We start from the raw sequence: 12,725 nt of genomic DNA, 5'->3' as shown, positions 1-12,725 counted from the left end.
ATCCTTTTATATTAAAACTGTCTAGGATGTCTACACTGCTTTTGTCAGGTAGTTTCCATGTCTCCACAATGAGGCTGCAAAAGTGCTACAATATTTTGATCAACATGTGTGTGTGTGAAAGATCTTTTTCAGTTATGAAACTAAATAAGTCATGATTACATGGCAACTTGAGAGTGCAAAAATCTGGAACTGTCCAAGTCTGTCCACATGCTGACAGTTTGTACCAGATAAAAATTATATCATCTCTTCAACACATTAAACATTATTAAATAATACCAAAAATTTGCTTTGTCTGTAATCTATGTTGTTGAGAAACATGAAATATAAAACCACGTCATATTCAGTCTGACTGCATTGCCATTTAAATGTGGCACATTCACAGTGCCCCCTCAGACAGCGTTGTGTGGTGGTGCGGGAAGTGTGCAGTGAGGATCAGGCTATGGCACTCCTGCCAGTGCATGGTTCACAAACAAAATTCTTGGCCACCCCAGAATTACATGATTTATCCATCTAATTTTCAGTGTTCTTCTGCAACACAGCATTTCAAAAGTGGCTATTCTCTTCTAGACTGAAGAGCTTACAGTCTACATTTCACTTCCGTACAAGGCTACACTTCAAATATCTTCAAGGAAAACTCCCTAAGACATGTTCAGAAATTCCTCTTCTCCAGAAATTCTTTCCTTGTTATAGCCAGTCTGCATTTTATATCCTCTCTACGGTATTTCAGCTATCATCAGTTACTTTGGTGCCCAAATAACAAAACCCATCTACTATTGTTAGTTTATTTTTACCAACCTAATTCCCTCAGCAACACCTGATTTCATTTAAATGCATTCCGTTACCCTTGTTTTGCTTTTGTTGGTGTTTATCTTATGTCCCCCTTTTAAGGCACTGTCCGTTCAGTAAAATAATCATAAGAAAACCTTAGTGTTCCTCCTCCTGCCATTGAGTAGACTGAATAATCAACCTTTAATGTTCTTCACCTTTCTGCCATGACATAAAGGGATTAATTCATTATTATAATTTTTGAATAAGTCAGAGTAATCCCACATTGGTATGCTAACAACAAATGTACCCAGCGGTTTTATCAAAGTTGCCGTAAAACTGGCCCCCAGCTGATTTACAGCTTGAAAACTATAATATGCAGTTGTTTTCCATGTAGTACACGCCTTTTGTGGCATGAGAAAAAAAAGAAAAAAAACTGCTGCAACTTAATATGGAATCGAACCTCTGCTCCTTTGTGTAGAAAATCAACAAGCTGACCATTCAGCTAAAGTGATGACTAGAAAACATTTTCCTGTTAAGGGACTATGTTGTGTATCTATAGCTAATAGCACCATACTACTACTACTTCTTGTGTTTTTTTTTTTTTTTTTTTTTTTCAGAAAAGGATTTGTGTCTTCTTGGAACATGTCTAGAATACAGGCAGGAGCACTTTTGTATAATATTTCAAGTAGTGATTTCTTCCCCACGTTATCAATGTAATGTAAAAATGACATGTTGCATTTCACTCACATCATGCTGTAGCAGACTTTGACTCTCGCTGTGATTTACCACCACCACTTTTCATGTTGTCATATGCACATATTCATGGAGTGCCTTGCACAGGGCAGATTTCCAAATTAATGGAAAGTTGCAAATAGGGTAAAAGAAGAGTCCAACAAAATCTTACACACCAATGAATCTGTGAGGCACACTCATTACAATGTTGGAGAAAGGTCTCTCTGGAACACTAACTGCTGTGAGCAATGTAAGCTTACTCAAGTACTTGCTAAAAAAGCTATGTTGATGCCATAATGGTATTTAACAGAATGTAGTAGCTATCATCACTGTTCACAAAGATGATGAACATCAACTATTACTGGCAATTATATAAATGTTGGTTAGAATATTGTAAGGACAGATAGGTAATCTTGTTATTTTCTCTAACATCAAGCAAGAAAAGGACCCCAGCTCTGGGACATCAACTACAGCTTTACACACTAAAAAGGCACATGGAAACATACACAACTCTGGATCAAAACAGCCTACCACAGAACAGAGCAGTGCAACTATATAAAACTTTAAGTATTACCTTATAAACCAACTTACCTAGTCCTGGCCTTGAATAAGGATAAATTAGGTAACTGTTCATAGACAAACTACCAGCAGATAACTAAGGCTGGGCTTACATGAATATGACTACTTTCACACTCACTAAGTTGCAGCAGATATCAAGAACAAATTTTTAACATCTAAAATACTGTGTTTGGTTCAGTGCAATTTCATAATACTTATAGATGTAGTAAATCTGTGGTGGGGTGTGGCTGTAGATTTTGCTCCCACAAATTGAAGTTAATTATTTTAGCCAAATGAGTAAACCAATTATACTTAAGTTTTCTTCTTCATGAGCACTCTGAAGGTTGTGATGGGAATTGTGCCTTTATATTCCCAAAGAAGGTTTAAAACAGTTGAATACATTTCCTAAGATGGGAAAATAAGCAAAAAGTCCTAGAAATTCTTGATTTTGTCACACAATTTTAAAATAATCATAAATTTTATGTCAAAGGAATGACAAAGAAGGTGTGAGTAATACATCCTCTGGAAAGAATTTATGTCTGACATTCACAAAAGACTAAATCTGAAATAAAGTGAGGTGGTGAAGTGGTTACAACACTGGTCTAACATTTGGGAAAACTGTGGTACAAACCTTTATCTGGTTATCCACATTTAGGTTTTCTGTGGTTTCTTCAAATCAATTGAAATGAAAGGCAGGACAGATCCTTTGAAAACAAAATGGCAGATGCCTTCCCCATCCTTGTCTGATCTAAGTTTTTGCTCCATTTCTAATGGCCTAACTGTCAATAGAACGTTACACTCTACTCTTCCTTCTTTTGATAAGACATCTGGGAATTTCTTCAGCAGTTCTTAGGTATGATGCATCAATTAATTCTGCATAGTCCACATCCAAGATACATTCACAGTATTTACTGGAGAGCAAATACTGACTGTGTCTGCAGTAGTGCCCTGGGTGTATCAAAGCAAATCCTCTGGGACCGTTAATTAAAATAAAGTACAGTGTGGAATATCAACACTGTAAGGAAAAGATAGATTGTTACTTACTGTGAAGATGACCAGTGAAGTTGCAGACAGGCACAATGGAAAGACACACAGTATCTTTCAGCCACAGCCTTCATCAGAAAATGTAAGAAACACACACATATTCATTCACACAACCAAGTACACAGGAAAGACACACAGTATCTTTCAGCCACAGCCTTCATCAGAAAATGTAAGAAACACACACATATTCATTCACACAACCAAGTACACACCACGCACACATGACCACTGCCACCTCCAGCACCTTGAACTGAGCTACCAGAGGTGGCAGTCATGTGTGCATGATGTGTGCTTTGTTGTGTGAATGAATGCTTGTGTGTTTATCTTTCTTTTTCTGATGAAGGCTGTGGGTGAAAGCTAATGTGGCAATGTCTTTTAATTGTGCCTGTCCGCAACTTCACGTCATCTTCGTGGTAAGCAGCAATCTATCTTTTCCTTACATTGTTGATATTCCAACCTGGTGTTTCCATTGTTTAAAGTACAGCGAGGGCAGGGAGACAATGGCTTCAGACAGATAAACTAGACTGCAGTTGGCTGAGACAGTTAATAGCCTAAATATTTATGGCAAAATGGGAATTTGCATGCCACTCATCAGTAAACCATTCAAAGCTGGATTGGAGCTGTCAGTTCAGCTATTCAAACCCTCCAACAGCAATATGGAATTAATCTTGACAAAAGAAATGAACTTTGTGAATACAAGATCCACAATTTGCAGAATTACTTTATTGTACTGATAATAACAATGGTGAGAGCTGACTTAATCCTGATGCTGTTATGTCCATTTCACTCTACCACAATAGTACAGTGCCTCGAAGTCTCAAGGAACTTAAGACTTTCCTGTGGTTTGTGACAGATGTACTAATGGATTATAGTAATATCTACGACGGTGTGATTAGTATAAAGGTTCTTTTATTTTTACAATACTCTTTTTGCTCATCATTTCCCTTATTTGTGTAGATTTTTTATGATATCATCTGGCAACATACACACTGAAGAGCCAAAGAAGCTAGAACACCTGCCTAATATTGTGTAGGGCCCCCTCGAGTACATAGAAGTGCTGCCGCAACACAATGTGGCATGGACTTGACTAATGTCTGAAGTAGTGCTGGAGGAAACTGACAGCATGAATCCTGAAGGGGCTGTCCATAAATCCGTAAGAACATGACAGTGTGGAGCTCTCTTCTGAATAGTATGTTGCTAGGCATCCCAGATATGCTCAATAGTGTTCATCTCAAGGAAGTTTGGTGGCCAGCAGAAGTGTTGCTGGAACCACCCTGTAGCAGTTCTGGATGTGTCGGGTGTCACATTGTCCTGCTGGAATTGCCCAAGTCTGTCAGAATGCACAATAGCATGAATGGATGCAGATGATCAGACAGGATGCTCACGTACGTGTCACCTGTCAAGAGTCATATCTATACATATCAGGGCTCCCATATCACTCCAACTGCACACACCCCACACAACTAAAGTGCTTCCACCAGCTTGAACAGTCCCCTGCTGACATGCAAGGTCCATGGATTCATGAGGTTGTCTCCATACTCGAATACGTCCATCTGCTCTATACAATTTGAAACGAGACTTGTCCAACCAGGCAACATGTTTCCAGTCATCAACACTCCAATGTCAGAGTTGATGGGCTCAGGCATGGTGCAAAGCTTTGTGTCGTGCAGTCATCAAGGATACACGAGTGGGCCTTCAGCTCCAGAAGCCAATATCGATGATGTTTCGTTGAATGGTTCATACATTGACATTTGTTGATGGGCCAGCATTGAAATCTGCAGCAATTTGTGGAGATTTGTGGAGATTTGTTGGAGATTTGATGTCTTACTGGATTCCTGATATTCACAGTGCACTCGACATTGGTCGTATGGGAAAATCCCTACTTCATTGCCACCTCAGAGATGCTGTGTCCCATCGCTCATGCACTGACTATAAAACCACATTCAAACTCACTTAAATCTTGATAGCCTGCCATTGTAGCAGCAGTAATCGATGTAACAACTGCGCCAAATACTTGTCTTGTGTTGTCGGCTGCAGCACCGTATTCTGCCTATCTACATCTCTCTGTATTTGAATATGCATGCCTATACCAGTTTCTTTGGTGCTTCAGTGTATTACAGTTCCGTTTTTAATTCTTGGGGTTAATGAAACGTTCCTAGCAAAAAGGGGGCAGTAACTAAAATTTTTCAACACATTCTTTTACTAGCAGGGCTAGTACACTGCCTGCATATCTCATGTACCTTTGAGTTATCGGTGCCATATAAGCCTCATATACAGGGTGTCTCACGAGGAATGGTCAATATTCAGAGATATAACAGGAATGCTCGTTTGAAGCAAAAAACTTCACACACACGTATGCTCTAGTCTGAATGGTTTCCAAGATAGAATTCTTTTAACGCACGTTTGTGTCTTGGCTAGTGGTAGGCACATGTGCCTTACCCTCCCAACCTCTTTCATGTTTTGTTCTAACCCAACCAATGTGCAATTGTCTATGATATGTTGTGAGTGAAGTAGTGCAAGGGATTGTGAGGGTATCAAACAGAACCATCAGTTAACTGTGTACATGCACTGGCTAGAATGACACACATCTAACACACCTACACTAATGAAGAATGTGCAGATATGGTGTAAGTTTATAGCTTTTGCAGTGGTAATGGTCCTGCTGCTATCGAACAATACTGTTGGTGCTGTTCAACACGTCGAATTCCTGATCACAAGAGTGTTGACCAGAGTTTTCAGTGCACTGCATGAAACAAATATTCTTCCAACTTCCCAGTTTTCTTCGGAACATGTAGTTCAGCAATCTGGGCAGGAGCAGCAACACATTGCTGAGATGGTGCAGCGTCGTCCCCCTACCACAGTAAGGTGACATTCTGCATGTATCAATGTCCCACGAACACATGTATAGCAAACATTACATGCAAAAAACTTGTACTCATTTCATGTACAGCATGTCCACAATTTCACATCGGTAACAACGCCACACAACTTGAATTTCATCGCTGGTTAAATGACAATTGTCATTAGCTTCCATTAATACTATTCATTAGTGATGCCACATTTACACATAATGGAATCAGCAACACATGTAATAATCACTGATGGTCACAGGAAAATCCACAGGCTACAGTGGAAATCAGTTTCCAAGACCATTTTTAATCAATATTTGAGACAGCATGACCAGTAACGTTTTGATAAGTCCAGTCATTTTAGAAGAGCAAATGAGTTAGCAAAATTACCCACATTTGTTGGAAAAATCATTTAATGAACACTTGGAGGATGTTCCTTTGGCAAAGTGAACTACACCATACCTCCAGCACAATGGAGGCACTCCACACTTTACCAGATGTGGGAGGGAACATCTCAATTGCACTTACCGTAATCATTGGATTGGTCACAACAGTACAATTACCTGGCCACCAAGACTGGCAGACAGTGCTGCCCTCATTAGGGAATGTGCAGAGGCACTCAGACAAGCAATATAACATTTTATCCCAAGAGTGCACAAATGCACTGAGGTTGACAGTGGAATATTCGAAGATAAGCTTGCACAGGATAGAGTAGCACGGAGAGCTGCATCAAACCAGTCTCAGGACTGAAGACCACAATGACAACAACAACAAGTTAAAAATACGTATTTTTCAATTGATACTTACTAAAATGCATGTTGTAATGTTTACTTTACTAACTGTTGTACATGTGTACACGCCTGTACCTGACAATGTATTAAATAATACAGGAAATGAATAACAATGTAAACTGAATATGTTCTGTTTCAGAAACCCTTCGGAGTAGGGCACATGTCCATATGAATTTTTTGCTTCTAATGATTTTTTCCTGTCATCCCTGGATATTGTCCATTCCTCCTGGGACACTCTGTATGCAATTAAATCTGCACTGGCAGTTTTACTGTTCTAATAAATGTACAATTCTGTTAAATTCAGCAAGTAGTTTACTATTATTATTATTATTATTATTATTATTATTACTAACATATCACACAAGCAGCTATTTCAGAATTTTTGGTTTTGAAATAATTCTGCTGTTAAGCATTACAGACATGTACAGTTCCAGGTTCTGCACTGTTTCATGTTCTGTCTACGGCTCATTCTGACAACACCTTTGTGTTTGTTGCAAGTCATCAACTTTCTGAAATACTGTTCAATACATTATTTGAATTGGTCATTTGGCACTCACTGAGTTGCTATAGATTTCCGGCTACAAGCTTCCAGTCTAGAAATTATGAATAATATTTTATTAAATTTCCCATACTTTGTTTTAATATGTGCCTCCATTTATTCAGACAAGTCTCAAATCAGTTCTGCAGTTCGCAGACAATGGGGAAAGTTAAGGGGGAGGGAGGTTATGGGTGAATAAACAGATGGTAATCGGTTTTCAATTGAATTTCTTATCTCAAGATTCAAAATTTCTGAAATGTTATTTATAGAAACTTCAGTGTATCTGAACTGTCAACATCAACATATAAAGTGATGAAATGACAAATCACATATGCAATAGCTTGTCATTACTAAAAGTAATCAGCAACAGAAGTACTACTGAACAGCATTTCTGAAAAAATTGTTAAAATCTGGTCCCTGCAGAAAAAGACAACAGAATCAATCCAGTAAATTCCATAATAGACTAACTGTATAAACTTCCTTCTCCCCAGCACACTGTTAACTTATACAGTACTATTTACCATAGCGTCTGAAGGATTTTAATACAGTGTAATGGACTGCTACAAGCTACAACTACGGTCCCCTTCCCCTCACAAGGCGCCAAACTGCTATGTGCTTAAAAAAAAAAAAAGTTACATAAGCAAGTATGCATTTGTAGTTACCATAATTGTCATCTACAGTTTCCACTATCTGGAGCACATATTAACTCCCTAATTATCTCCTCTCCCATATCTCTTCATGTAGCATATACTTCAAAATATCTAATGTATACAAGGAGGTAGATGCAGCACAAAACTGCATGGGCATATTACCAATTCCACTACTACATAAATAAACATTATAAGCTGCAAAGATTACAAACCTATACCCCAATTTATGAGGCAAAATACTTTTGTTGGTTCTTTTAGTACAACACAGTTTAATTACTTAGTTTCAATTTACTACTCCATCCAACGTTGTCTAATATGTTACTAACATCAGTGAGTTATCATGAGGCTGAGGCAGTTTTAGTGGTTAACAAGTCATGTTTGTACTGAACAAGTTCACAGTGGTGATGAATGTGAGAGTGGACATTGCAATTAGCAAGTAATAATGGCAATTTTTATAGCCACTAGAAAATGAAATTTTCTGATTGGTGCAAAAAAATTTTTCTTGTCATTCAACCTACATTTTTGAAATACCTGTTCACAACTTTTCCAACATAACAGTCTGTTTTAAATGAAAGTACTTACCTTCTCATTGCGTATGTCATCTGGATGGATAGATGCTGGTTTTTCCATTGCAACAAGACTAAGGATTTGTAGTAAATGATTCTGCATAACATCACGAATTATTCCAAACTCATCAAAGTAGCCACCTCTTCCCTGTGTGCCAAATGGCTCCTTGAAGCTTATCAAGACAGAAGCAACACATTCCCTGTTCCAAGTAGGACTGAAAATTCTATTGCCAAACCTGTTGACAAAAGTGAAAAAAGAATGAAAAGTATTCGCCATTTTGCAATCTGTATTTTACAGATGAGTCAAACAATTATAAAAATTTCCTGGGAAACAATTAAAACATAAAAAATAACCACTGCTAATAGATATTCTACTATTAAAAAGTTTTTAAAAAGTAATTTAAAATTCAGGGCCAAAGCAGCTGCACAATGAAGCAATTATTGTACAGAAGTGCGTAACTTGTAGTACATAATTAATAGTGGTGACAAATGGTTAAAATCTGTGACAAACTGAATCACAGCACTGATGCAAAGTATTTTATGCAGACATCATGAGTTAATAGATACATCTGTGTTATGCCATCAAATCAAAGAGGAGTGAGCATGTCCAAAATTAATTTTAAATAGAACTTGTATACACAACTATGTCCTGTTTTGTTTTCTTCCTCACAGTTGGGTTTCGCAGAAGGGAAAGTCTTTTCTTCTCATCCCATCTGGTAAGTCTCCTCTGACCCCGGGTTCTGGGCAACACTTCCGAACTCTCACCATTTCCTAAATCTCACCCGTCCTTTTCCTTCATCCCTCTTCTTTCACTTGCACCCTTCTGTCAGGAGAAGGAGCCACTGGTTCCGAAAGCTTGCAAATTTCACTAACTTTATATGTGTGTCGTCCTGTCGACACTATGTGAGTACATTTTTTATCTATCCAATTACATCATATCTTCCAAAATTGATTATTTTTGTTGATCTATTAGACTGTCACAGTTGTGATGTATAATTGCAGAGTGTGACATTCTGTTTAGCTTTGCACCTTTCCTAGTATCCTCATGTGATGTATTTTTCTTTTAAGATTATGGCTAATTGTTTGTTGGGTAATTTATATCATAGGCATGTTTCACGTATGGGAATGGATTATGCATGGTGCTAGAAAGTGATTAACCACCTGGGGAGACATCTGCTAGTCACTGGTCTTTGAGAATTACACACATGCAGAGACATAGGTTGGGCAGAAAAAAAGCAGTGAGCTGTGGCACACACTGTCAAAGAATAAATGAGACCAATAAAGGAAAAATAATAATAAAGTGATCATCATGATCTCACAACCAATATTATGGTATGCTGTTGAATTATAACTGTACAAATGGAAAAGCATCTTTCACTGTCCTTTTAGTGGCGAGGAAAGCAGTCTTTCTAACTGATAGAAACTGCTCAAGTTCAAACACCAATTTCAAAGTGGTAATGTATTCAGCTTTTTAAAATAATCTCCACTGATTAAAGTATGGGTGACTGCTGAGCATGATTTTTGCTGAATCTTAATAGTGAATATCAGATTGTAAATTACCCCTGAATAGACAATAGGAATTTTGATTCAGTTGATAAAGTGGTAGAATTGTTTTTATTTTTATCCATTTTCAAGATCCAAATATCACCCAGTGAATTAAATGTAGATTCATTTCGCAACTTGTGGCTCAGTAAGCCATGTCACACTGTAAAGATTTAGAGTAGTAAATTTTCCCTGAGTCTGTGAAGTTTCTAAAAAAATAGTGTATTAATTTTTCTTGTAAAAGTTGCTTGACCTCACCCAATTTTTGTTATTTTATTTAAAGGAATTATATTTAATGTATACAAATGTCTTTCTTCTATCTGGAAACAAAGGACCTTGAATGAGATCATACAAAGAACTTCCCATTTCTTATTTGAATATCATTCTATAAAACTGGTCACAGGCTTATTAACAGCAAAGTGAAATAGCAATTACTTTATTAACAACAATTATGTGCTTGATTAATCTTTGACAACAAAAGCTAATCAAAAAGGTTTTTCAAAAGTGTTTTAACATTAGCACCTGTGTGAGAAAACTGAAGTGCGTTTTCATAGGTTGGGTATTTTGTGATAATTTATTTACTTATCATATGGCATACATTAAGAGATTTTAACCACAAGAATAGTTATCCATATACAAATATTACTAAATTACTACATATAAATGTTTCGTCACAGCTCTGCAGCATAATATAACAGAGCTGACAATAGCTACAGGCGAATATCAAGGTCTATTATATAGTTCATTACACCATTTGCCATTGCCAGGAAATCTTCGAAAGGACCCTTGTATCCATGTGTAATGTGAGCAACTGTCTGTCATTCCCCACCACAGTCACAAGATGGTGGTGAAGATTTGCCCCACTTGTGGAAAGTGTCTGCACATTTCCCATGGCTCATTTGGATGTGATTCAGGGTAGTACAAATTGCCTGAGATTGGTCAAATCCAAAGGGTTTCTCCTGGCTGCAGGACAGTTTTATGCAATGTGGAGGACAGTTCTGTTGCCAACACTGTTTCCATTCACTGATGGCATTGAATTAATTCTCAGTTAATAATTATGACTGTGATAAGAGTCGGACGTCATCAACACAGGGAATAAATTGGGGGTTCAATATGAGAAGGTCAGGGTTATCAACAATCTCCTGGTATTCACATAGTAATGCACTCTTCTGTCTCATTATCAGGAGAGGAATGTCAGTCAAGATAGATAACCAGTATGTGGGAGTAGATTGATTTACCCACTAACAATATACATGGATTCGTTTATGTTGTACATCTATCTTTTTCACATATGGACACAGACGAACAGTGCTCTGCTGCTGAGTGCACCAATCCGAGTACTGATACTCAGAGAGTGTCTGCTGACAATCCCCAACTAGTGCCACTCATGGACAATGTTATCTATGCTCTTGTGATTAGCAGGTGTTTGCATCAAGGGCTGTTTAAAAGAGCATGTCCTCTCTAATATGAGTCCAAGATATTCTGGATGTGTGTTACGATGAAGTTTGACTCCCTTAACATAGACATCAAAGGTTCTGTGTGCAAATCTACTGGACAGGTGGAAACATGCAACTTCTGTTTTATTTGAGTTAGTTTGTAACCTCCGCTGATGGAAGTATTGGCTTATGGTGTCTAGATCAGAAGGTAGTATTTCTTTAGTTATTTTGAAAGTTTTGTGTTGGGTAGCTATTGCCCAGTCACCCACATAGGCAAATTATGTGAACTGTTTTGAAGAAATATCAGATATACATTAATTTTACATGTTCTTCCACCTAACATGTTGTGAATTAGTTTTGTTGTCCATCTGCATGGAACACAAGGTGAAATGAATTTGTCAAAAGACATGGTTCTTTTCAGGGCCCTCCAACTATAAACTTAAAACACATTATTAAGATATTTGATAAAAATAAAACTATGCAACCAATTGCAATTATGGCTAATGCCTGTTAGACTTTCATCTGTTATCTCTCTCTGTTCCTATTATCCAGCACAGAAAGGAAAGAACAAATGTTTCCAGATTTGAATGAGATTGAACAGTCCATGCATTTATTAAAAAAAATTAAAAGAAAAATGTATTAATCCATTCATGAACAGCAAATAATTCCTTGGCAATACGGTTACAGAACACAGCTAAAATATCAATGATGTGTCATGATAAAGCGTCACTGATGCTTTAAGATGAGGAAGAAAATAGAGTAAAAACATTCATTTGCACAGACTTGAAAGAAGTTAAAGAATTACATGAGCTGTGGCATAAGAGGTTTTGAATACAAAGGTGTCCTAGTTTTACATATTAAATAACACTGACTGAAACAAAATGGTCCGAGTGATTATAATCAAAGTATTATATTTGACTCATTCTCTACTGTACACCTAATATATATATATATATATATATATATATCAGGAAAGAAGCAACCGTTGGTTGCGAAAGCTAGAATTTTGTGTGTATGCTTGTGTTTGTTTGTGTGTCTATCGACCTGCCAGCACTTTCGTTTGGTAAGTCACATCATCTTTGTTTATTTATATATATATATATATATATATATATATATATATATATATATATATATATATATATATGTGTGTGTGTGTGTGTGTGTGTGTGTGTGTGTGTGTGTGTGTGTGTTGCACTATTTTCTTTTAGTTATTTTAACTTAATGGGCTGCATAAGGACTGTATTTTAA

The 12,725-nt window shown here is 37.2% G+C and overlaps 1 protein-coding gene across 4 annotated transcripts in view; it reads right to left on the bottom strand.

The window, feature by feature from the left end:
- Positions 1-12,725, bottom strand: part of LOC126183602 (glucose-6-phosphate 1-dehydrogenase) — a 288,517-nt gene that overhangs the window by 25,731 nt on the left and 250,061 nt on the right. For all 4 annotated transcript variants that reach the window (XM_049925708.1, XM_049925707.1, XM_049925710.1 and 1 more), the window contains one exon: positions 8,513-8,732. In XM_049925708.1, the coding sequence (XP_049781665.1) occupies positions 8,513-8,732 (220 nt within the window). The remainder of the gene's footprint in view (positions 1-8,512; positions 8,733-12,725) is intronic.

Source organism: Schistocerca cancellata, chromosome 4 (assembly GCF_023864275.1).
Source record: "Schistocerca cancellata isolate TAMUIC-IGC-003103 chromosome 4, iqSchCanc2.1, whole genome shotgun sequence".
Lineage (NCBI taxonomy): Eukaryota > Metazoa > Arthropoda > Insecta > Orthoptera > Acrididae > Schistocerca > Schistocerca cancellata.
The sequence above is the reverse complement of the archived record's forward strand: the minus strand, read 5'-3'. Positions and strand labels throughout refer to the sequence as shown.